Raw genomic sequence first — 23400 nt, forward strand, 5'->3', positions numbered from 1 at the left:
AAAAGTAAACTTTTTTTTATTTTATTTCGTGAGAGCATACTGCTTTTTTAAAATGGTTCTCTCACAACATTTGCTCTCCTTTAATTGAGCTTTTATATTTCGAATCGGACAACATGTATTGCTTGTCGACCATTCAACCCATTTTGCAACACCAAAAAAAAAAAAAAAAAAAAAAAAAAAAAGGTCTGACAAGTAAGAAAGATATAGGAAAGAAGGCATGTTGAAGAGTTCAAATTGGCCCATTCGGTAGAAAATGTTTGGAATAGAAAGTCCATGCAGGAACAAATCGTCCATTGTTAATGAATGCATGAGCAAGGGCAGCTTTGTCAAGTCTTTCTTTATCTCTTCAGTGTTCAACATTGTGTGTTTATGCCTATGTCCATCCATATGCTCGATGGTTCTATTGAGGGGAAAAGAGGACCAACAAGGTTGTTCTAAATTTGTGTGCTGTAAAAGAACTGAGCCCAAAAGGCTAACAAAAAATAAACTTAGCCTAGTCAAGTAAGTAATCAAGCACAGAAAAAAAAAAGATGAAAATTCTCCTACTGAACACTACAATAGAACCTATCATATTGCCACAAACTTGAATATAAGCGACTGTGAGTGGATATTGCATTCGAGGGTTTTTACGTGTCCAAAGTTGAGCGTGATGCAACTTTAGACTGTTTTTGTTGCACGATTACTCCACATCACATTTCCTGGGAGCCAACATGAAAGGGTGCAGACATCCAAAATGTCCCTTCAAAAAAGGCTCTAGACCATTCTCTTTTCTTTCCAATTCGGATTGTCTCATTGCCTCCAATGTCTCTCTTCTTGTCAGATATAAACTACCACCTGCAGGGTGAGCAAGGTAACACCATCTCAGTATCCCAGCAAGACTATTAGTAAGTATTTGTAAGTAGGATAGAGCAAATGTAGAGCGCGTCATAAATCTAACCAAAATCAAGAAACCTGTATTTTTTTTTTCCTTATTCTCCGCTCCAGGGAGCCTGATTTACTTCATTGACTGAAATAAAGGCATCGAAAAACTCGTCTCCCCGTCGCGAGATCCCATTGTCATTTGTATATTATACATAAATGCGGGTGCCATCTAATTTGTTTCCTTCGTAAATCCTCTGCGAATCCCCTGCAAAACTATCAGCCTTTAACCATCAAATTGATCCGTTGAAGATCTTTGCCGCAAGAGCTGAGGCTCACTTTTTTTTTTTTTTTTTTTTTTTTTTAAGAACCAAGGATAATAAATGCATCCAACCATTCAACACATGGCACACATGGCATTAGGTTGGGAGCAAAGCCAAAAATAATGGCAAGACTATCCGATCTCCTAGAACTGTTTTAATATTTTAAGGTAGCATTCATCTAATATCAAAAACGAATCTGTTCTTTTTTTTATTTACTTGTTTAAATAAATATGAGATCGCTCACGGGGGCCGGCGCGATGAAGAAAAGATATCTCGATTAGGTACCAAACCTAACCACTTGGACAATACCTATGCCAACCAAAGGCGAGAATGGGTTGTAAAGGCTCATTTGTAGAAGATATTATACCATCTTGAGGTTTTCAATTACAGTTGGAACATTTGGTGCCCTTTATTTCTAAGCCAATAAGCAACTGAATAAATTAAGATGGAAATAAAGAAACCCTATTCAGGTGGCAAAAACGTATTGCTTAGATAAGAGGGAAACAAAAAGGTTTCATTTACACAGACACTTTTTGGCAAGTATCTCCTTCCTCTAAACTTCTGCTCTTTCACCTTCTATACATTCCAGTAAAAAAAAAAAGTAGACGCGTAATTAGAACGGAGCCAACTTCCTCCACAAAAAAAAATAAAAGGATAACCGTAATAAGCATGGCGTCAACGGAATCAACCCATTATCTCCATCCTGACTTTGATGTCACAAAAATCACAATGAATCAGATCCGAGAGATTTTGTCGGAACATCATGTCAAACTGCCAACAGGGATGGTCAAAAAGCAACAGCTTATTGACCTTTTTAACCAGCATATTCGACCTCAAGTCCCCGAAATTAATGAATCCGATACCAGTGACAGCGATCGTGAAACCAAGGCAACTAGTAAGGCCACCACTACTTCTGCTACCCCTAAAACAACAAGGGCGCGCCAATCACGCGCCAAAAAGGCGGCCGACGACGACGCCGACGATGAGGACAATGAAACTCCTCCTTCTATGGCTAGTGCATCTACTCGTAAGAAAAGAATAGCCAGTAAAGCAAAAGTTGATAATGATGAGCCAGCACAAGCGGAGGTAAACATGCGTCATATTTGCATAGTGAACTGCTGTTAATAATAAGTCTCCACTATCCCCATTGATAACCTTAATTGTTCTTTTTTATTAGGTCAAACCCAGATTGAAGCGTAGTACAAGTCGCGCTAGAGCCACAACAGAGAAAAACAATGTGGAATCCAAGATGGAAGAACCCTCCAGAGGCCGAAATATCCAAAGAACTGTCACACAGAGTGAAGATGAAAGTGAGCCAGTTAGGCTTCAACGACCAAAGGTAATATATCTATCTTATCCCAGCTTTCTTCTTCTTGGGTTCTTAATATATGGTGCATTCAAGCAACTCCAATTAACCGTCATATTATGTTTTGTAAAAAAAAAAAAAAAAAAAAAAAAAGAGAGAGGCAAAAAAGAAAAAAGATGAAAATTTTTCATACGAAAACCCGTTTCAAAGCGGAAGCGAGTCAGAGCGTAGACGTTCTCGGCCCAGATCCAGATCCAGATCCAGTACAAGGAAGGCCAGGGTTGAAAGAGCTGACGCTATGGAGAATGTTTTCAAGGTCCCTGCCCAGCCTCAGTTTTCCAGATTCATGCGTACGCCTGAGCCAGATAAGAGCGAATCTTCACATTCAAGAACAAAGCCCGCAGCAACATCAGCAACAACAACAACTACTACTACCACAACAACATCAGCAGCAGAAGATAAAAAAACTGCAAAAGCTCATTCTACGCCCAAGAAGGTGTCGACGGATGGTCTGCCTACACCCAAACATCGCGATATGGCATCAACTTTGGACTTTATTGATCAGGATTTTGTAAAGACCCTGCGCCAAAATGTCGGACCTATTTCATTAGTTCTTGCTATTGTACTCCTGGCATATGGTATATGGCTGCGCCAGAAAAGGATTGAGATTGGATTCTGCACAGAAGCGGAATTGGAACCTACCGTCAGACGTATGTTGTACTTAAAAAAAAGAAAGAAAGAAAGAAAGAGAAAAAAAGAAAAGATGTATTGTTTAATTGATCAGCTGCTTGACATTAACTTTTTTCCTGCTTGGTCTATTTATAATGACCTATTCTACGTACATCGTTCATTTCCATAACCAGCTTGGTACTACCCAACCTGCATTCCATGTCCTGACCGTGCTACTTGCTTGAGATCTGATGAGAAACCAATTTGTCCTCCTGAATATATCCTCAAGCCTCAGCTTTTGAGTTTCGGCAATCTGTTTCCAATCACCCCTGTGTGTGTTTTGAATAAGGCAAAGGGCTATAGGGCTTTTCAGGTGGCTGATGCAGCAGAGAAGCTATTGCATCTCCATGCTGGAAATATTGAGTGCAGCCTTTTAAGAGACAAGGCAGCCCCAGACAGTATGGAGTATAAGGCCCGTCGTGGTCTCTCAGTTGATGAATTACGTTTTCATGTGGAGCAACTAAAGGATGTACGTCTCGTCAATTCTTTATACGAGTATTTTGTATTAGGGAAAAGCCTATCCCACTTCCAGAACTCGTAGATTCTGTATTCCCTGACATCCAATCATGTGTTTATTTTTTTTTTTTATTCCTGTAGAGCAATGTTTCAGATGAGGAATTCTCTGAATATTGGAATATCGCTGTAAAGGAGCTTCGTCGCCGTTCGAATAAGGTTGTGTTTGAGGAAGGATTGGCAAGGTATTATAGCATCAACTATTTTATGGTTATTGTTATTTTAATAGTACATTGTTCTAATTGAGGTGAATATCATTGCCAACAACATTTCATTTGTTTTCATCCTTTTGGTATAATTAGTGAGGAGCGTATCCGTTCACTGAAGCCACAAAAGTCCTTGGGTTGCCGTTTGCGCCAAGTCCTTGTCAGATGGATTATCAAGTTCAGACTCTTCTTCCTCGGTACCTTTTTTTTTTTTTTTTTTTTTTATTTTTTTTGTGAAAAGCTTGTTGCAGCAGTATCTTCTTGTTCTAATTTTATTATTATTTTTTTTTTTTGTACAGCCGTGCTCTTGACTGTTGCGGGTGGTTTTGGAGTTCGTGCGTATATCCTTCGTAGGCGCAAGGAAGTGCGTATTGTGAATGGTCTTGTTCAGAATGTACTCTCAAAACTGTCGGACCAAGCCCATTACTATTATGTGGATCCTGTTATTTATCCTGAACCTTACTTACCACAGACTCAGTTACGGGATGCACTTTTATCAGATGTTCATTCTGCATCCAGACGACAAGAGATTTGGTCTCAAGTTCAAGCAGTTGTGGAACGAAACTCAAATGTCAGAACCAGCACACAGGAAGTACGAGGGGAAATGCATCGGGTCTGGGAATGGGTTGGGGCATCAGGTATGTTGGGCCAACATGGGGGAGGACCATCAGCTGTAGCAAGTGGTGTTGAAAGAGGTCGTGGTCGCAATCAACGTGGTGCTACAGTTCCAGAAGTCGAGATGCAAGAGCCTATTGGTAGAGGTATTCGTGCAAGGGGTGTGCCTAAAGTTCCACCACGTACAGGACCACATGGAAGTTTCTTTGGAATGAGACGTCAAGACTCGGAGTATTTAAATCCTGAGAACTCACTGTATCCCTCACTCTCACAAGACTACCCGAGTGAGTAGAAAGAAATGTATAGAGGAAGATGCTTTAGCTGAGGATAGGAAAAGATATTATAAATATTTCCTTTTTTATTTTTATTTTTACTTTTCGGGTTTCCGGCTAGCCATCGCAAAATCCATAATAAAGCTGCCAGCATTGAAATGAGCATAATTATTTTAGGTCTTTATCCATATTACTCTGTCAATTGATACGGTTGTTTTTGTATTAGTTTTATAAAATTTGATTAATGAAGCTTTGCGGCCTTTTGTTGTGCATGTGGATCCAATGTCAAAGCAGGTGCAAATCCTTTCCAAAAGTAAACCGAGGGTTGCAAACCCTTGGCGACATAATGTTGAAAAGCAATTAACAAGGTTGAGAAATAAACACCCGAGATTGAAAAGACATGCCACCAAGCATGGAGTTGTGGGTTCCACTTGAGGACTGACTGAGGGCCCACACCATTGACGAACTCACAAAGGTGTAAATCGATCAACCAGATTGTCACTGCAAAAAAATAAACACCTATTGCCCGAGTAATCAGCCAAGAAGAATCGTTTTGTCCACCTCGAATCGAAATGATAGTCTTTTGTTGACGATGAAGGACTGTGACATAGTAAATGATAATGAGTTGTAGGATTCCAAACGATCCTTGAAACGTATAGAATTGGATCTTGCCACCAGTAATCGAGACAAAGATTGTTGTCAAAACTAGTTTTTTTTTTTTTTGTAGGAGTTTACATGTGAGCATTTTTGATTATTTCACAAAGTTGGTGGCAAATTCCTTGAGGGCATCACTCATGTGCAAAAAGAAAACACCACATTTTATAAAGAGATATAGGACTTACAAAGCCATGTTGCAAGACTGATTGGAAGCCAGCGTCCCTGAGCTCCATGCTTATTCTCGATACAAATGAACGCTAGAGCTGTTGCAGCATAGATCATAGGTAACTCATCTAAACAACAAAAACAACAGAAGCAGTAGCAAAAAGAAAACGAAAAAAGAAAATCAGCAATGTTCGATGACCAAATAAGACGCTATTGCTTCTCTGTTTTTTTTTTTTTTTTACCGAGAAGCTGCATCTTGTGACGAAGGGTTCCATGAAAGAGAGTTGAGCCAATGCCTACAACAGTGATAGTCCTGAATGTCACCTTGAATCGTTTCTCTTTAGTCGGGCACAAATAAAGACCTAATTCTCCCAACAAAATAATGAACAAACTGGAAATGGTGTTCCAAAACCTATAGGGAAGTGAAGAAAGAAAGAAAAAAAAGCTTTTTTATTAGCTTTTTTTTTTGTTTTTTTTTTTTTTTTTTTTTGTTTATTTGCTTGTTTCTTCTTCACATCTTCAAGGCGAGCAAAAAAAAAAAAAAAAAAAAAAAAAATCATGGGACATACTCTGCAATATAGTAGGAGACTACATAATTATTCTCACACCAATCCACAGATGCTGTATTGGGTGACCAGTATCCAACCTGATCAAAAGACGCAGTTGTTGGTGCCATAGGATTTAAGGATGTTAAAAAAAAGAAAAGAAAAAAATTATATATACAGAAGGACTTTGGATTTTCTCTTTGAAAATCCTTTATTTTAAAAAAAAATAAAAAAAATAAAAAAAAGGCAAGAAAGGAAGGTAGAAACAAAGGCGGTGGTGTATGTTGGGTTTGAAAGAAGAGAAGAAGAAAAAAAAGAAAGAAAGAAAGTAATTCGGTTGAGAAAGGGTTTATTTTGCAAATGTAATCATCGTCAACTTGCATGTGCTCAGACCCAGCTTGACTTTGCTTCATAAACTTTAAATTAATCAGCTCGGCTCCCTTCCTTTCTCATATCGCACTCCACAATGGCAAAGCACACCAGGCATCATATGTATCCTCCTTCATATTGTCGCAATCTGGTCTGGTACTACCGCCAAGGAAAGCGAAGGAAAAAAAAAAAAAAAAAAAAAAAAAAAAAAACAATCTTCCTATATATGGGTATATTATTGGTAATACTTGGGGACATTTGAAGAAATACCAAGGAAACACGAGGAATGCTATAAACCGTTTAGGGCCAACGAAGGAGCCGAGCGTACTAATTAATCTCTACCAGTCTACCCTTGTGTTCGGTCGCTGACAATTTTTTTTTCCTCCACAAAAAGATTTTTTTAGTGCAAGACAATTTATTTTTTTTTTCGGCAGAATTGTCCCTAATCATTATCGCTATCCGCTTGTGGGAAATGAGAGCACATCTCTTTCAAACATCGATGCCTTTCATATTGTTTAAAAAAAAATACATGCAGACACAAATGCCAATGCCAATGCACTGTTTACAACGAACATTCAACGCGCCACAAGATATCAGTATATATTTTTTCTTTTTTTTTTTCCTTTTTTATTATTATTATTATTGCTTCCTTGAAGAGCATCAATAGATATCCTTGAAAAGCCATATCAAAGGCCCCTCTATGCCTCTTTCCATTCCTTTAGCTTGTCTTTGAATACTTTCTCCAGCTTGTTCGCGCATTTCACATAAGGCGTTGATTCACCGTTGTACGTTCGACAGTTGTCGAAAATTTTTTTGCAGTCTTTTGCAAAGTCGTCTAACGTCTCATACACATCTGCATCTACATTAGACTCTAAAGTTGAGAGATCTGAAATATTGAAAAAAAAAAAAAAAAAAAAAAAAAAAGCAATGGCCAGTTTAGTAAACCAATAATTATCAAACATCATATAGCCAAGCAGTCAAAGACTTTTTTTTTTTTTTTTTTTTTTTTTTTTTTTTTTCGTACCCATGGGGTCCTTGATATAAGAATAGTAATCGGTAACTGACTCCACATCGACAGGGTGTAGAAAAGGCCATGAAGAGGCGTCTTTGATGAGTTCTGCCACGATATGCTTCATCGCATGGTAATAAGGTCCATGTACAGGCACACGAGGCGTGATGTCCATGAGTGGATCCCATCCAGATTCCTCTTTAAAACGAAAAGGGAGACGAAGCAGAGGTGAGTAATAGATGAATAGAGTACTGGCTACCCGACCGGAAATAAATATAAAATTAACAAAAAAAAAAAAAAACATACTGATTCCAGGAACTGTCATTGGATCCACTTCCGTCGATCCATTCTTAAAGTCCTGAAGCCCTGGATATATAATGTGCGACTTGGACACTTCTTTGATCTTAGTAATAACGGCCTAATAAGAAGAAGAAAAAAAAAAAAAAAAAAAAGGTTGTTGGGCATTAACGAGTCTGTAACTGTTCGTCCACCATAGTGATTTTTCATAAGTAAGGATTATACCTTCCGTTGAGCTTGCAAAATTGCATTGCCCTCAAGATATTTGACTCTTGGAACCATTGTACATTGCATGATTGTTCCGCCTTCGTAGTCCTTAATATAGCCCATCCATATTGACCGGTCTAGCGTGATCTCTTTAGTAAAGCCCTAAAAGAAGAAGAATAGCAATAAATCCCCCATTGTCACAAGGTTAATTTCCAATTATGTTCATCACCAGGGACTCTTGTAACCGCAGCTGTGTGGACATAATGATGGACCGCACCTGCTTCTTGAAATATCCAATGGCGTAGTTATCTGCATATGTTAGAAAGTGCCGCACATCCGTATTTTCAGAGATGTAATCTTTGAGATGGTTCATGAGATGGGAACCATATCCTTTTACTTGCTCTGTTGACGTGATGGCACAAAACACAATCTCTGCGAATTTTCGATGATTGAAAGGCCGGTACGTGATCCCTCCCAAGACAATCAAAGGCGCCTTAACGATGGCCATACTATAGTGGCTCCTGTGTGTCGCGAAAGTGTAATATTATTAAGATCTGTGAATTATGCAAAATAATGAAAACCCTATATTATCCCTTCGGTTGTAAGCTTACCTATCGTATACAAGTCTTGCAATATACTCTCTAGGCATTTTAGGTAGTTGCTTCTGGAACAAGTTTTTCATGCCTGTCAACAGAATCATCGATTCCCTGGTACCATCGTTCGTAAACACTCTGAATTCAATCAAGCCTTGGCGCTCCTCAATAACTGCCGGCTTTTCTTTTTTAATGGGCACCTAAGTATGCAAACAAAAACCCGACATTTAAGATCTCATATAATCAAAGTCCCCGTCTCATGCCCTATGTTATAGATAAAATTTTACGGACAAGAATGTAATGTTATTCTTTCCTTACTTCGTCTTCATCGTCTTGGATCTGTGAAGGGTGTTCAACGCTCTGATCCGGACCAGTTACTTGTTCATCTTCCCGTTCTGCTGTTGATACATCTCCATTCGCAGTGGGAGCCGTCTCTTGACTGTCATCTGCCTCTATTTTGATCCGCTTGGATTCACGGTCCATATCTACATCATCATCCCGGTCAACTTGATCATGTTTGGCGGATCCTTCTGGTGTCGCTTCGACTTCCATAGCTGGTGATGAATCTGACATGTCTTCTGTGGTATGTGGTTGATTATGTCCAACTTCACCATTTGTTGTGCCTAAGATATGCAACCAACAGTAAGCTGTTGTTTTAACTCTCTCTGATCAAAATTAACTGAATCTTCCTTTTGAGTTGAGACAAAAGCTCCTTGTCAAAGTACCATTTGCCATATGCTCTCCATTCGGTATAGGTTCGCTGGTCTCCACTGGTATCTCCCGTGGAACAATTTGCCTAGTATAATAATTCGATTTAAAACAGTATAATCCGTGAGCACCTTGTCTCAAATGTCTGGCATCCATTCGACAGGATCCATGGTGTCAAGATGAACAAACACGTACTTGCGTAGTGAAGAAATGTCTTCGTCATCGTAGTCAAAATCAAAGAGCTTTCCTTTGTCCTACATATGAAAGTGTCAGGCACCAATATAAAACAGATCAAAGTTAGTGGCGTTAAAAAAATAAAATAAAAAATAAAAAAGCAACAGTTTTCCTGCGCTGCATGCCTATTGCTGTAGAAAGTGCTATTGATTCATAATTGCTGGTGTTTGTCATGCAAGTTGAAAGGCTGTTTAGCACCGATTTGTGCAGGTAATTTCATTACCTGTAGAAGCTCATCTCTACGAACTGCTGCCCTGAGTCTTCGCTCAAATTCTTCGCCTGTCCAGGGTCCACCATGGTAACTTAATTTGTGGCCACAAGCACATGTATCGACTCGACCCATTGTTCCTGCTGGCTTTGGCTTCCAACCTTGACAATCGCATTTGCCATCTTGACTATCTGCTGGCGATGTACCCAAGCCTCCTTCAGAGGGTAGACTGTTGATGGGCGCATCGCAAGGACAACTTCGACCAATCTTCATCATGCGTTCGCTCATGGAAAGCTTATCTATCTCCTTGTCTGCTGGAGGATAATTTAAAACGCTGGCTACAGGCGTTGGAAGCGCCCCTCCATTCTCTTTGGGAGTATCGATGATATCAGCAGAGATATCCCTGTTCCCCACTTCATGTTCATTCACATCCTCTGGTGGTGATGGCTGTTGCTGTTGTGATTGTGGTTGCTGTTGCTGTTGCTGTTGTTGTGGTGGTGGAGGTGGTGGAGGTGGTGGAGGTGGAGATGGTGGAGGTGGGTGAGGTTGCTGTTGCTGTTGCTGTCCTTGCTGTTCTTGTTCTTGACCCTGGTCGTGTCCCTGCAGTTGTTGCAGTGGTTGTTGAGTTTTGTCCTCATGTTCCTGCGTTTGATCCATTGTCATTATTTCTCAAATGGAGGATTTGGTGCGAACATGAAATATGTATATTTTTGCAGCAGGAAAGTGATGCGAATCTCTCGAGATTTGCAACCAAAGTCTTGTTATTGGACTCGTTATCTCTTTACTTTTTTTGTGTATTTATTCTTGTCGAGTGAGTCTTCTATCGCAACGTTGTAGTCAGAGAGCGTCAAGAATCCAAACTTAGCACAACTTCATGTTAATCCTTTTTTGAGTTTGACACATTACTTGCAGCAGCAACCTTGCACAAGTTGTGTGTTAATTTTCACGTACACGTTACGTACAGAAGTATTCGAAGCATTCATTCATTTTTATATGGGCCATCGTTTAAATCTTCATTCCAGTTATCATCAGCTCAGTTAATTTCAGGCAATGCCAGGTTCAGGAGATAGGTAATCGTCATGTACTAACATAGTACCGGGAGAGGAAAAGAAAAAAAAAGAAAAAAGAAAAAGACGATAGAGTGAAAGAGTAGAATGGAGGAGGTTTACTATGTACGTTAGGTCAGGAACTACATGCATTCCCTTGGAATGAACCTCGGCTGTTGCGTGATGTCTGATGGCGAATTATTTAGCTGGACAGCAACTGGGCGTCCATCCTATAAACGACATCCTTAAAAGGACGTCTCTACTTAATCAGGGTAGCTACTCAAGCAGATCTACTGAGCTCTATTTACTCGTCTAACCCGTTTTGTATTTTTTTTTTCTTCTCTTCATAATTATGATAGAAAGCAAGCTGTTGCTGCTGGTGGTTCTAGGCGGAAGACATCTCAATGTACAGTTGTATAACATGACCTTTTTGATCATCCTAGTATAATTTTTGATGGCGTTTGGATGTTCCAGGAATTCAGGAATTTGGATTGGTCTAATAGCTAAATTGTATTACCATGTTTTAATTTTAATTTTTTGCAAACACCTCTATACATGTAGCCAACACTCCAACCCCAAGTATCATTGCTAGTTCAGAGCTTGGAGTTAAAAGCCAAACCACCGAAGGATACGCTCCCGTCAATAATTTTAACTCACAGGATGTTGTCAACCATTTCGATCGTAGTAAGTTGGTGTAGAAATATTGATATGTTTTTTTTTTCTAAAAAAAAAAAAAAAAAAAAAAAAAACATTGCTTCCAATGCATATACTCATGAATACTCCTTATGCCACTATTTTTTATTTTTACTTTATATCGATGATTTAGCATGGAAAGCAGCACGAGAATACCATAATCAACCTAGCGCGTCAAACACTGGTAATGGTTAGTCAACGAAGTTTTCTATGGAAGTTTTTGTCGTGCTCGCTATAATGGATGCTGCGCCTCCCCAATGTCTCTAATAATATCGCTAATTGATCGGATTATTAATCGACCTATATGTCACACTCTCCTTTTAATACATAGTAAAGTCAGAGATCTACAAAGGAGCAGAGACTATGCCTATGACATGGGCAGACAAAGACGCAGCCAAAGGTGGGTGAAAAATGACGTTTTAGTGTATTCTTCTTGTGCGACACAGAGTTGAATTCCGTTCCTTTTTTTTTTTTTTTTTTGTCACAAATGCTTACCCAAGTCATTATGAGTCGGGAATTGACTCTAAAAATTTGCCGCTATTGCTAGGTCTTATGAGCAATGGGGTTAGCTTTTTGGCCGAACTGAAAAGAAAGCAAGCTATTGCACCTTGATGGTTAAAAAAAAAATGAGAGAGAGACAGAGCTGAAGAGGATTCTAGGAGAAGGAAAATTCAATAAAAATAAAATACTAGAACTAAAAAATAACAATTGACTCTCTACATATCATTAAAATAATCTTGCATATAACTTATTCATTTCCAAAGGGAGAAAAGATTGATCGAGGTTGTCAATTAGAAGTTCCGCGGAGTAATTTTTGCAATTACATGTTTGTGTATAATAATTTGTATTGAATTAAATTTATAGAATTGCAATGAAATACAGCAGATGTTCCCCTTCTTTCAGACTAGACTAGAACCCTTTTTTTGTCTTGCCATTTTTTTTTTTCCTTTTCCTCTCTTCTAGAGAAAATAAACAGCGCCGAACAGTGTCAGAGCAAAGGCCATTATGTTGGCACTCTGGGTCTCGCTAGCGGAGGATGCACGGGCAGGCTTATTATTGGATTTGACCTCTGGACCATTTGGGGTTTTCTTGTCTTTACTTGCGTCCTTAGTTTCCAATGGGAATGGGTTAGGTGGATTTGCTGGCTTAATAATAGGTCCCTTGTCGAGTGTTTGAGCACTGTCGCCCTTCTGAGGAAGTTGGATGGGCTCGCCCACATTACTCTTAGATGAACGCGGGTCACCAGCCTTGACAATCTCAAAATAATGTGAGTACGTATCCAGATCTTTTTCGTGTGAAACGCGAATTGTGTAGTCGTTGGCGGGCTTAAGAGCTGTTGGAACTGTCCATTGAAACGAATGCACCGACTCATCCACACCCCTCTTGAGTACCGCCACTTCGCGCAAGTCCTCTTTTGGCCCTTGCATCAAACGGATATCGACAAGAGTCTTAGACTTGAGGTTCTTGGCATATTCAGCATCTGGATTAGGACCCCAGGCGATGACATAGGTGCGGCCCTGTTCCCAGACGCTAGATCCATATGGCTGGACGAGCCATAGTGGACTCGTGTAGTCGAGAGAGATACTTTCGGTTGGCTTGTTATTGCTATTGTTATTGTGGCCATCAGTTGGAACGGCTCCTCCCTCAGCCTCTTTGCCCCCAGTTCCTCTCTCTTCACCACTGGCAGGCGCCGTCTTTCCTCCTTTACCAGTGGTGGGCGCCGCCTTTCCTCCTTCACCAGTGGAGGGTACCTTCTTTCCTTCTTCTTTACCGGTGGTAGGCGCCTTCTTCCCTCCATCACCAATGGTGGGTGCCTTCTTTTCCTCCTCTTTACCAGTGGTAGGCGCATTAGCGTCACTGCTCTTGTCTTCAGCGCTCCCTTGGTCGTTCTCAGAAACCTTCTTGCCTCCCTTGCTGTTATTATCTTTGTCAACTCCTTTGTGCTCCTCGTCGTGCTTACCCTCCACGCCTTCATGATTATTGCCGCCTCCCTGATGGTTCTTGCCATAAGGGTCATTCTTATCACTCTCATCATTGTCATTGCTCTCTTTGGCTTTATTGCCATCAGGACCTTCCTTCTTTCTGGGTCCATCATTATGAGCCTCTACATTATGTTCACGATGCTTGGTAGCTCTCTTGGGTTCATCTCGCTTCTCTAAGCCAGTACTATAAGAGCGGTGCCCATGGATGGATCTGTCGACATTAATAGCTGCCACAGCAGCAGCCAAACAGAGAATACCGGAGATCGAAGTAATCTTCATGGTGAAATGCTTAGATGGTTGCCTTTCTGATTTTTGATGTTTTTCTTCTCCTTTTTTCTAAGAAAGAAGGGAAAAAACTAGATACTAAAACTGTGGCGGATATAGATTATGGGAGTTAAAAAGATTCAACTAATAGAGTAAGAGAGTAAGGGAGCCGATGGGAAACGGGGTGTTGTCGAGGGTAGGATGGAAAGGGATGTGTTGTGGTGCTTATATCAGTTCTTTTACAAAATACGGTATTCGCTGCAGTTTCTCTTTTTTTTTTCTGTTGAAACGAGCGACTCACAATCATAGCTTCAGCTTTATATTGCGCGCTTTTTTTCCCTCCATTTCCTTGCCTCTTTTCTGTAGCACTTTCAGTCGAAGTTGAGATGCGGAATGAGACCTGAAGACATGAGGGTTTGATAGTTACTTTTCAAATGTCTAAGACAAATGGTGGTGAACCCGATGGTTCAAAAAAATTAAAACGCGACACGAACTATATTTATTATCATGATTACTATTATTGACCTATTTTGGTAGACTACCGGTCCTCTGATCAATCAAATTTTTAAACGGACCAAAGGTAGATGAATGACGAGAAACGACCGAGCACATCGGAAGTTGGAATCGTGTTCTGTGCAAAAGCCGCGCTGTATGATGGCTTCTACGTCATTGTAAGACAAGAAAAAAGTAGATATTTTAGTGTTACATTTGGTTTGGGTGACACGAAAGAAATGGTAACAATAAAAAAATGAAGACTCACCAACTGAGTGAAATAAGCATTCTTGAGTACAGGGTCTGCTATGCTCACCATTGAAGGCGTATTTTGTATACATATTTAGCCTTTCCCCTTATCACTGTCTCATTCCATGACAAAAGATCGGCATTTGTAATGGTCACAAAGCAAGGCTCAGTAAAATCGAAAGCCGGTGAGCACAAAAAGAAGCATCTCAAGCTACAAGGCTGCTAACATCAATAATGGATCATTTATTGTGTAATCAGACAAAAAAAGATATGGATGCGAACCAGTACTTGGCCAACGAGTTTCAAAGTATAATAGTGATACGTTTGTGGCGATCATCATCCAAGAGGACTTTCTTTTCTCCTTGTTTCTTCTTATAATTCTCCTTCCTTACTCTCTCCTCGATTGCCAATTTGCCTTGTTGCCTCGCTTTACCTCATTGCTTCTACTACCTTTAGCCCGCTAGTCTACTCTATATGCTGATAAAGCTCCAATTATCCAATACTAAGCCGTGGATTGCATTACTCATGCTCATTTGATACCTTTTTTTTTGTTTTAGTCTTAATGCATGATGGTATTATATCAAAGTCTTTCTTCAACTGAAGTAAATTTCGTCTGTCAGGTGAGATGTTTAGACGTTTCTAAAACTATGTATTGTACTTTTGTAAAAATAAAGAGGCACAGTCAAAACGCAGTTGGATTATCGGGGGATTGGTCCATTGACCGTCACTTAAACGTTAATTTTTTTCTTAGTTTTTTTTGAGTGGCAAAATAAGAGATGCATGTCAGGGCAAAGACTTTATGCATTAAATTTACTTTTGCATTTCAGTGCCGAACATTTTTTGAATTTAACCGTGGAAACAACAAATAATGACACGAATAGCAGAAGAATGAAGTACGCCGCAGCCACCAGTACTTACATATCACAATGACATATGCAATTCGTTTGTAAAAAGAGAGAGGGAATAATCAGAATTGGCAGAGTGAGAACGAAAATTCTAATGAATAAGTAAATGAGCAAGAAAGTGAATGTGTGAGTGCTAGAGTGAGTAAGCGAGTGTTTAAGTGAGGTGTGTAAATGAGTGAGTGGTTGAGTGAGGGTGTCAATAGATAGAAGAAAAGTGGAATGTCCATTGGACAAATCAAAACTTTCCCTGCTGCTGTCCAACGCTCTGTTTAACGAAGGTTTTCCTGCATGCTCCAATGTTGTTTGACAGGGCAGCACCAATGAATTAGCTTTTTCTGTCTGCCGATGCAAAATGTTTGTATAATATTGTTTGATCCCTAATTCATCGAAGTATATTTGTAATGAGTCTGCATTTGCCGCTGTGATGATCTATTGTTGTTTATGCTGTGGAACGTTGTTTGTTGTGCCTGCGAGCGTGACCATTGGTGGGACAATATTATTAGATTCTATGCGAGAAAGAGTAAGCAGCCGTTATGCATGTCCCTCCCGCCCAAAAATCGAATTTATTTTAATTTTTACTTTTCATTCAGGGCTTAAACTAGTCTAGGCTGTGCGTTGCAACAAAGGGATCAAATCGTATAAAAACTCATCCTCCACCCACCTACTTTTCTTCATCAACACACTTGCCCTGGTAGCACAAGAACAGACAATAAGAGAATACAGCTGCAAAACAACAACAGCACACAATTACCTTCATTCTCCTTCTTTAACCCTCTTCATCCTTCATCCATTCTACCTTTCCATTTTAAAGTTAATTGCTTTTAGCCAACTCGCTTGCCAACTTCTAGCTCCTCATCACACACATAACATCTTTTCCTCTTATCGTCTCAAATCCGCAAGCATTCAATCATGCCTTCCGCTACTTACAACGATCGCGCTGCCCCTGCCAACCGCAGCCAAGTGTACCCAGAGCTGCTTACCGATGCTGCCCGCCAGGCCCATAACCAAGCCCACCAATATAGTCAAGCTCTCCCCGCAGGAACAACTCGAGCTGATCAAGAACTTGAGGCACTTATGCTTACCATAGAATTAGAAAAAGACGTCGATCTGTCAGCATTCAGTAGTAGCGCAACACCCGGCACACAGCCTGCTCCCTCCAACAATGCATCCGGACAACCACAAGGCATCAACCAGTCTCTGCTCATGTCCGGGTCACGGCCATAAGCGCATCCTGAGGCTCCATTTCTATCCTGATTCCATTCATCATTTCATATTTCTCACCTTTTTGTACATGCCCCATTATTGCACATTTATTTAAAAAAATCTTTTTTATCGAATGGTCTCCGTGTCGGCCGGACACTGAGATACAACACACACACAAAAAAAAAAAAAAAAAAAAAAAAAAGACAAACAAAGAAAGATCGGAAGCTAAGAATATCCTCGCACATACCAACTCTTATTCTCGCTCCGATGTATGACAAGCGAGTTGGTGATATGGATGGCTGAGCTCTTTTTAGAGTTTCGGCTAACTTTAAATTACATCACTGACTCAGCCCGCTTCGGGACATTCCTTCCCGCACAATTATCCCATCCATCCCATCTTCCCAGTCAAATAAGCATTCTTTCCCAAAAATAGACAAGTCTTTATTCCTCTGCGCGATTTTCTTGATACCCTCCTTCATCATCAACAGACACATCCATACATCCAGACTCAAAGAATTCCATTTACATATATATTTGAATATATCCACAGCAGTTTATATTAGATATCATTCTCTTTATATTTTCGATTTTTGTTAAATATCCATCTGTATTTAAACATATTAACGCAAAAAAAAAAAAAAAAAGCAATGTAAATAAATGAATTCATCCGTACCTACTTCCACAAATATCGCTTCTCGACTGTCGATTGTAGATGTCCCACGATTGTGTATGCGAAATCCACAATCGTGTGATTGAAATTTTTTTACACGTCCGACCGTTTTTTTGATGTAACATTCCGTCATAAGAATATTTTGTGCCACACAGAGAATTGACCCTTATTTTACTCAGCTGTGACGAGATAAAACTCAGCCCACGCAGTAATCCAATTGCGATTAATATTTTTTCTAATGCATAAATCCAAGTTTATATCATAGCCACTGACCAGCCGCAGCTTGCTATTGTTAGTTTATTTATTTGTTTACTTTAATTCTTAATTGAGTTAACGCAACGACGATCATTCTTTGTTTTTTCTCCTTTCCTTCCATGTTTCGTGCCTTTTCTATTTTAAACAAAAAAACTGTTTTCTAAATCTGGAATCCAAGCCCTCCATTCGATCAATGCCGAAAAAGATCCTTTTTTATTTATCCACAGATGAAAGTGATACACAAATGCAACGGTCCGCAGCAGATTGAAATCCTATATGCCTCTTTATTAGTCACATGCCTACACACCCTGATTTGTTCCGTTCCTGTGGGTTCAGAGGCTTGTTCCTACCACGCAATTAGAGCATTTCACATACTATTCATTGTTATTGTATATTCATATATGTACATTACTCAATGTCGAACATGTCAATCAATCCATGTTTTAGATTGCACTGTCACAGAAGGCGGATCTTACTTTCTTCTCTCTCTATTTATTTTTATTTATTTTTTTATTTGTCAAATAATCTACTATGACATTTGGAACTATCACTTATGATGACAACGTACAGTGCGCCACTATTGTAGGCCCATATAATCATCAGCGCCATCATCATTGTTGTCATTATTTTCTTTTAAGAATCAGTCTATCGTCTTATACCTAAGATACGGAAAACGAATATGGCAGTGCATCTGTAATGAAATGAACATTCGTCTGCGCTCATCCGTCCAGCTTTTACTCCTTATTCCTTCAATTGAAAGACAGAACATTCATCCCCCAGAATGATGCTCCAGTGTGCGTCGTCAAGAATGAGCTCTTCCACCTCCGCCACGTTTATTAAAAAAATAAAAATAAAAATAAAAAATAGGATGCATAGCAATGTTCCTTTTTCTTATTATATACTGTTGCCACTGGCTTTAAGTTGTATTAAAAGTTCCGAAACGCCCGTCATTCGGCTCGCAGGAAACAAAAAGAGCATTATTTGCGGCCATATGCAGGAACGAACCTTTGACTGGGAGTGAAGAGAAATGAAGGCTTTTGGTTTTGAAGTCAATATCCTGAAGTGAAAGGAGGAAAATAAAAAGTAAAAAAGGCTTCCACACTGGTTTCTATAGGATTTATAATGAAAGTATATTATTATTTTATTTTTTCTTACCCTTCAGACAAACACATCTTTCTTACTTACTTTCCCTGCTCCTTATATCCTCTACACAATTAAAGCCCTTGCTAGAATATAAGCTCGTGTACATTACGCAAACAAACAAAAAGACAGACCCGTTTATTGATACCGCTTCTTTGATAAAAAAATGGCCAGATCATTATCTCCAGTATGGGTTAGAAATAAGAAGCACACCGTTGATCGGACTCGCCCTACAGTCTCTTTGCTTACTGTTTCCGTCCAGACGGCCGAACATTATCGCAGTCAGAAAGAACGCGATCGTGCGCTTCGTCTTCGGCGTCAGAATGAGCAGCAGTTGATGCGCAAGATGAAGGCGTTAGAGGCTATAGTGGCAAAAGCAGTAAGAAAGCCCACAACAACAACAGCAGCAACAACTACAACGGTGACGGCAACAAAAGCGCCAGTAACAGCAGACCATATTGGACTTTCGAACATGACCCATCCCAAGCACTGATATCCTTAGCAGTTTCCGTATATATTACACGTACAATACATGTACATTCACAGCCTGCCTACACAAATTCAGGTTTATCTGAACAATTTCAGTTTAAATAAAGGAATTGCATGAATAGTCTAATTTTATATTATTAATACATGTTTTTTATATGAGGGATGTACAACTGTTCTAAAGGCTTGAACGAGCATGATTTTGATCCTTATTGCAATGATTGCAATGGTTGCCATAAAGCCTTCATTATTTTCGACCTTAATGTGGACTCTACAGTCGCTCCTTTCTTCGCCTTCTTTTGGGATGGTTCCCTGATCCCCCCTTCATTCCTCAGTCCACTGTGCCGTCGTTCTTTCGAGCGTGTATAAGGTATACGTCCTTAGGCGAAGAAAGGACAAAAGAACACACTTCTGGTCGTTTGCTTATTAAATATATTTATGGGTTATGCCCCTCAAGTACCAAGCTCCATCTAGCTTTATGAGCAAGGCAATATCCGGCTTCAGCCTTTCAAATTCATTCTAGGTCCACATAAATCCACCTCTTACTCATTCCTAACCCAATCACCTATAGGAAAGTTATGAATAATAAGATAAATTTTTAAAATACATGTCAAGCACGAAGTGCTGGGAGGGAAAAAAAAAAAATCGCGTGTTAAATGTATCGTCTCACAGAGAATTAGAGAGGTGTCTGTGTCTCCAAGGAAAAATTATACTTCCAAGGCTTTCTACAAACACTTCGGGATATTAAAATAAAAAAAATAAAAATAAAAACTCGCTTCCATTGCTTTTGCTTTTGCTTTTGCTTTAAAAGACTCGAATAGTATCTGTTTTGAAACGTGTATATATGTTCTTTCAAGCTTTTCTTTTTGCTTTTCTTTTTCTTTTTTTTCTCTATCCAGGAGCAACTATAAATATGAACACGACCATCAAAATTAACACGAGTACAAGCTTGGTTGTCAGTACGAAAGCAAATGAAGGTGCATCTCCAAAGACCCCTACTTCTAGGGCGCCGACGGTCTCTTCTGCGGGAGGCCAGATCGTGCGTCAAAACGCTCGGTTTTTTAACCATGGTCATACTCCTCTTAAAAAAAAGACCTCAGAAAAAGATGATCCGTCGACAATGTTGAAGACAAGTAAGGTGCCGACCGCGGCGACTACAACAGCAAGCACGGCAAGCACGGCTTCAAAATAGGGCCGATTGATCAGAAATAGATAAGGAGTAGGCACAAATAAATAACAGCAGCACCAACGATGGGTCAATCGTTTCAGGCAAAAACGGCAATAAAGTATGAAAGAAATCATGACTAGGGAAGGAAACAAAGCAAAGTCTACACGATCAAGGCATAAAGAACCTGATATTAAGCGCTTTTTTTTGTGCACTATACACACACCTCTACTTCCTACTACGCTTCTTATCACTTTATCCTCCTTTGTTTCATTTGATTAAATGTATAATCCACTAGATAAACAATTGTCTTTTATCAACCTCTCTGAACTCTATCAAGGGCCAGGATTTGGTTATAGGTGATTGCCACTTGTGGACAACATGTTACCGCTTTTGAGCGAGCGAGCAAATGAGCGACTATTCTCAGTACATGGCATTGTCATAGACATAGTCAATAATTGAAAGCATCTCCTCTCTGTTTTTACTTTATTTTATTCAACAGACCATAAATCGGTCATATTGTGCTACACATTTGGACAACCCTTGTTTCTCAATTATTAGATGAGAAGATTCAAAGAGGGCCTCCACCAGACGGACCGTCTTTTCTTTTTGCTCTTGTTTAAGCTTCTGAGAATCAAAAAAGGCCAATACCTCGGTCTCGGCTTTTTTCTCGTCCTTCAAAGAGAGTCCTAGCAGCGGATGCAGCGCAGAGGGATTCAGGGTTGTGTTCATATTCTTAGCGTTTGGCTGTATGCGTAGCGAGTCGTCCACAGCGACATTCTTCCTATTGTTATTGGAGGTGGAAGTAGCAGTGTCACCGCTACCTTGTTTTGAAGTCGGCTCAGTCCACGACAAAACTTGACCTTTGGCCGAGATGGCAATGACTTCTGAGGAGCCACCTGCTATGTCAATGATGTCAACATCCAAAGGTCGGTGGATCAGACGTGCAACGTGATCGTCATGGTCGCTCACACCAATGCTTCCGTTTTCCATCAATACAATATCACATCCTAGAAAATGTGGCCAAATAAAATACTTTTTAAGCGAAAACGACCTTGGTAACTCGATTGAATTATAGCGCATGGTACAGAAGAAATAAGTAAACAAAAAAAAAAAAAAAAAAAAAAAAAGGATCTTTAGAGAGAAAATGAAGAGAGCCCCTAGTGCTGCTCATCAACACACCTTTAGATGCAACTATTTTTTTAATGTTTAGTTCAGAGTTTGGCGGCATAGATCGAAAGGTTTTCCATGGCTTGATATCATAAAACTCGTCTTCAGGCGGCAGGTCCAAGAACATTGGATTGTAAGGCTTTTCCAAGGGTAATGCTTCGCTGTAACGACCAAATGTCATGAGTAGTGGTTTTTCAGCCTTGATTTGCTTTTTTGGCTCCAATGGTGAGGGTGTATCTGCCTTCGTTGTCTCTATTGTCTCTTTTGGTGTTGATTCTGCTGTAGGCACAGGTACTGCTGCTACTGTAAAGTGCCATGGACTGCAGGCTACATGGGAAATGTTGTAACCTAGAACAGAAGTGATGAGCAGAGGACGCAGGCTCTTCTTCATGATTGGCACTACCTCGCCTTCTTCGTTCTCTTCACCAAAGGGAATGTAGCCCCAGATGTAAAGCTCGTCATCGTTGCCATTTTTCGGAGTCACAAGAACCATAGAATAGTTCCTATTAGATAAAAAGAAATCAGGACAAAAAAAATCAAGCGACGGTGAGGATGGAAACACTCTTTATTACAACTATACCTTACCAGTGCGGTTTTCGTTGGGTTAATATCTCTTGTGCCAAAAAAAAAAAAAAAAAAAAAAAAAAAAAAATATTACCCTGCTGCAAAAATCTGTTTGATGTTGCGTCCTAATGCATGGAAGAATTCCACTGGCTGTGGGAGCGAGTCATAGACTTCATCTCCACGACCCAAACATCCTGATCCCCATGACCAAAGTTTCCCAGATTTTGAAAGCGCCAAATTATGAAAGTTTCCTAGCATTCCAACCAACCAAAAAAAAAAAAAAAAAAAAAAAAAGCATTGAAATGTTAGATAGTCGATAAACTTGACCTAATTCTATTTATATGAATAGAAGGGTCGATTCGTTATTGTTACCGGAAGCAACCTGGACTATCTCTTCATTGGCCAACTGGCTCACGAAATGTACGTCTGTCACATCCTCCGTATCATCATCATGAAATGATTCCGTTGTGAGTCCAACCTAAAAGGTAATAGAAAGGGGTTTTTTTTCTGCATTAGTGATTTGATCAAGAAAATTTATTTTTAAAAGAAAGGAGTCAAGGTTACCTGATTGTGATAGTTGGAGCCCCAGACATGGACGTTGCCATCAACCACTGCACAGCTGTGAGCAATCTAAATACCGGCAGTAATTTGATCTTTGGTCAGCGTCTTTTTATTTTATTTTATTTTATTTTATTTTTTTAATCTGGCATAAATGTACTCGTAGTTTGTTTGTTTGAGTACTTACTCCTGTACTTAAGCATGTAATGTCTCTTTCTATGTTCAAAAAGTTCAAACCACTAAACAATTAGATGCTGACTAACCACGTGCTCATATTTTATTAGCGTTAATGCAGAAAGTATGTACCATTAAATTCGGGTTTCAAGTGTGGTGAAATGTGAGTGGAGTCCCAGAAAAGTACACGCGGCCCAGCATCCTCGAGCTTTAAGGGAGTGAGTTTTTTTGGTGCAACAGGCTCTTCTGTGGGATTGAATAACCAAGATAAAAATGGGCGTGAATGGACGCGACCTAGCTCTTTAGGAATGTACATCTGTGATGTAGAATTGACATGGTCGATAAAAAAACATCCTGATCGTAATGGCTGGGATCTATTAGATCGGCATGTGGCTGTGAGTAATTGCCTTGCTCCTCCTATGCTTTTGCCACTGGTACGTGCCTGTAGCTTAGCTGCACGGGCAAGCAACATCAGTAATGTAACTTAAAATAATAAAAAAGAGAAGTTGATGAAGAGGTGAGAAATGGCTGCAAAGGCCCTCCGGTCGTTAAAAATAAAGTCGTTTCTCC

The 23400-nt window shown here is 39.7% G+C and overlaps 9 protein-coding genes across 9 annotated transcripts; 3 read left to right on the forward strand and 6 right to left on the reverse strand.

The window, feature by feature from the left end:
• Positions 1-1711: 1711 nt before the first annotated feature.
• BCR41DRAFT_423271 (Man1-Src1p-C-terminal domain-domain-containing protein) lies at positions 1712-4986 on the forward strand. Its single transcript, XM_022030277.1, has 7 exons — positions 1712-2267; positions 2359-2520; positions 2642-3197; positions 3351-3685; positions 3814-3914; positions 4032-4132; positions 4235-4986. The coding sequence occupies exons 1-7, from the start codon at positions 1851-1853 to the stop codon at positions 4840-4842; spliced, it is 2280 nt and encodes a 759-aa protein (XP_021879941.1). The 5' UTR covers positions 1712-1850; the 3' UTR covers positions 4843-4986.
• Positions 4953-6478, reverse strand: BCR41DRAFT_104055 (ceramidase). Its single transcript, XM_022019328.1, has 4 exons — positions 6214-6478; positions 5887-6056; positions 5665-5772; positions 4953-5527 (listed from the first exon to the last, which is right to left on the reverse strand). Exons 1-4 carry the CDS (start codon positions 6318-6320, stop codon positions 5064-5066), a joined length of 849 nt encoding a protein of 282 aa, XP_021879942.1. The 5' UTR covers positions 6321-6478; the 3' UTR covers positions 4953-5063.
• A 778-nt stretch (positions 6479-7256) lies between these two features.
• On the reverse strand, positions 7257-9237 carry BCR41DRAFT_378159 (hypothetical protein; the record flags this gene model as incomplete). Its single annotated transcript, XM_022027142.1, has 7 exons — positions 7257-7444; positions 7583-7765; positions 7874-7985; positions 8090-8233; positions 8349-8592; positions 8683-8864; positions 8983-9237. The coding sequence occupies 7 exons, from the start codon at positions 9235-9237 to the stop codon at positions 7257-7259; spliced, it is 1308 nt and encodes a 435-aa protein (XP_021879943.1).
• BCR41DRAFT_104143 (hypothetical protein) lies at positions 8875-10596 on the reverse strand. Its single transcript, XM_022019330.1, has 3 exons — positions 9830-10596; positions 9568-9626; positions 8875-9460 (listed from the first exon to the last, which is right to left on the reverse strand). The coding sequence occupies exons 1-3, from the start codon at positions 10475-10477 to the stop codon at positions 9340-9342; spliced, it is 828 nt and encodes a 275-aa protein (XP_021879944.1). The 5' UTR covers positions 10478-10596; the 3' UTR covers positions 8875-9339.
• Positions 10597-10645: 49 nt separating this feature from the next.
• BCR41DRAFT_104131 (hypothetical protein) lies at positions 10646-12266 on the forward strand. Its single transcript, XM_022019329.1, has 6 exons — positions 10646-10884; positions 11220-11266; positions 11422-11544; positions 11687-11743; positions 11894-11953; positions 12101-12266. Exons 1-6 carry the CDS (start codon positions 10865-10867, stop codon positions 12163-12165), a joined length of 372 nt encoding a protein of 123 aa, XP_021879945.1. The 5' UTR covers positions 10646-10864; the 3' UTR covers positions 12166-12266.
• Positions 12267-12476: 210 nt separating this feature from the next.
• Positions 12477-12786, reverse strand: BCR41DRAFT_356460 (hypothetical protein). Its single transcript, XM_022024649.1, has one exon. The coding sequence runs from the start codon at positions 12770-12772 to the stop codon at positions 12557-12559; it is 216 nt and encodes a 71-aa protein (XP_021879946.1). The 5' UTR covers positions 12773-12786; the 3' UTR covers positions 12477-12556.
• Positions 12787-13306: 520 nt separating this feature from the next.
• BCR41DRAFT_356461 (hypothetical protein) lies at positions 13307-13766 on the forward strand. The gene has a single exon (XM_022024650.1). The coding sequence runs from the start codon at positions 13527-13529 to the stop codon at positions 13710-13712; it is 186 nt and encodes a 61-aa protein (XP_021879947.1). The 5' UTR covers positions 13307-13526; the 3' UTR covers positions 13713-13766.
• A 7093-nt stretch (positions 13767-20859) lies between these two features.
• BCR41DRAFT_371906 (hypothetical protein) lies at positions 20860-22356 on the reverse strand (the record flags this gene model as incomplete). Its single annotated transcript, XM_022026641.1, has 4 exons — positions 20860-21374; positions 21547-22037; positions 22115-22147; positions 22193-22356. The coding sequence occupies 4 exons, from the start codon at positions 22354-22356 to the stop codon at positions 20860-20862; spliced, it is 1203 nt and encodes a 400-aa protein (XP_021879948.1).
• Positions 22357-22470: 114 nt separating this feature from the next.
• Positions 22471-23400, reverse strand: BCR41DRAFT_104216 (hypothetical protein). The gene is made up of 3 exons (XM_022019331.1): positions 22963-23400; positions 22844-22872; positions 22471-22728 (listed from the first exon to the last, which is right to left on the reverse strand). Exons 1-3 carry the CDS (start codon positions 23300-23302, stop codon positions 22639-22641), a joined length of 459 nt encoding a protein of 152 aa, XP_021879949.1. The 5' UTR covers positions 23303-23400; the 3' UTR covers positions 22471-22638.

The sequence above is a fragment of the Lobosporangium transversale genome (assembly GCF_002105155.1).
Source record: "Lobosporangium transversale strain NRRL 3116 chromosome Unknown BCR41scaffold_26, whole genome shotgun sequence".
Classification (NCBI taxonomy): Eukaryota; Fungi; Mortierellomycota; class Mortierellomycetes; order Mortierellales; family Mortierellaceae; genus Lobosporangium; species Lobosporangium transversale.

Excerpts from the sequence above, each read along its gene's own strand:
- BCR41DRAFT_104216 (XM_022019331.1), bottom strand. The coding sequence starts at position 23,302 with ATGTTGCTTGCCCGTGCAGCTAAGCTACAGGCACGTACCAGTGGCAAA. Across the intron at positions 22,873-22,962 it reads CTTGAAACCCGAATTTAATG|AAAGAGACATTACATGCTTA; the intron begins GTACATACTTTC and ends TTTTGAACATAG. Across the intron at positions 22,729-22,843 it reads TTACATGCTTAAGTACAGGA|ATTGCTCACAGCTGTGCAGT; the intron begins GTAAGTACTCAA and ends GCCGGTATTTAG.
- BCR41DRAFT_104143 (XM_022019330.1), bottom strand. The coding sequence starts at position 10,477 with ATGACAATGGATCAAACGCAGGAACATGAGGACAAAACTCAACAACCA. Across the intron at positions 9,627-9,829 it reads GTAGAGATGAGCTTCTACAG|GACAAAGGAAAGCTCTTTGA; the intron begins GTAATGAAATTA and ends TTTCATATGTAG. Across the intron at positions 9,461-9,567 it reads GACATTTCTTCACTACGCAA|GCAAATTGTTCCACGGGAGA; the intron begins GTACGTGTTTGT and ends TTATTATACTAG.
- BCR41DRAFT_423271 (XM_022030277.1), top strand. The coding sequence starts at position 1,851 with ATGGCGTCAACGGAATCAACCCATTATCTCCATCCTGACTTTGATGTC. Across the intron at positions 3,198-3,350 it reads ATTGGAACCTACCGTCAGAC|CTTGGTACTACCCAACCTGC; the intron begins GTATGTTGTACT and ends TTCCATAACCAG. Across the intron at positions 4,133-4,234 it reads GTTCAGACTCTTCTTCCTCG|CCGTGCTCTTGACTGTTGCG; the intron begins GTACCTTTTTTT and ends TTTTTTGTACAG.
- BCR41DRAFT_356460 (XM_022024649.1), bottom strand. The coding sequence starts at position 12,772 with ATGTGGGCGAGCCCATCCAACTTCCTCAGAAGGGCGACAGTGCTCAAA.
- BCR41DRAFT_104055 (XM_022019328.1), bottom strand. The coding sequence starts at position 6,320 with ATGGCACCAACAACTGCGTCTTTTGATCAGGTTGGATACTGGTCACCC. Across the intron at positions 5,773-5,886 it reads TCACAAGATGCAGCTTCTCG|ATGAGTTACCTATGATCTAT; the intron begins GTAAAAAAAAAA and ends TTTGTTGTTTAG. Across the intron at positions 5,528-5,664 it reads CAGTCTTGCAACATGGCTTT|TTTTGACAACAATCTTTGTC; the intron begins GTAAGTCCTATA and ends AAAAAAAACTAG.
- BCR41DRAFT_104131 (XM_022019329.1), top strand. The coding sequence starts at position 10,865 with ATGCCAGGTTCAGGAGATAG. Across the intron at positions 10,885-11,219 it reads ATGCCAGGTTCAGGAGATAG|AAAGCAAGCTGTTGCTGCTG; the intron begins GTAATCGTCATG and ends TAATTATGATAG. Across the intron at positions 11,954-12,100 it reads AGACAAAGACGCAGCCAAAG|GTCTTATGAGCAATGGGGTT; the intron begins GTGGGTGAAAAA and ends CGCTATTGCTAG.
- BCR41DRAFT_356461 (XM_022024650.1), top strand. The coding sequence starts at position 13,527 with ATGATTATTGCCGCCTCCCTGATGGTTCTTGCCATAAGGGTCATTCTT.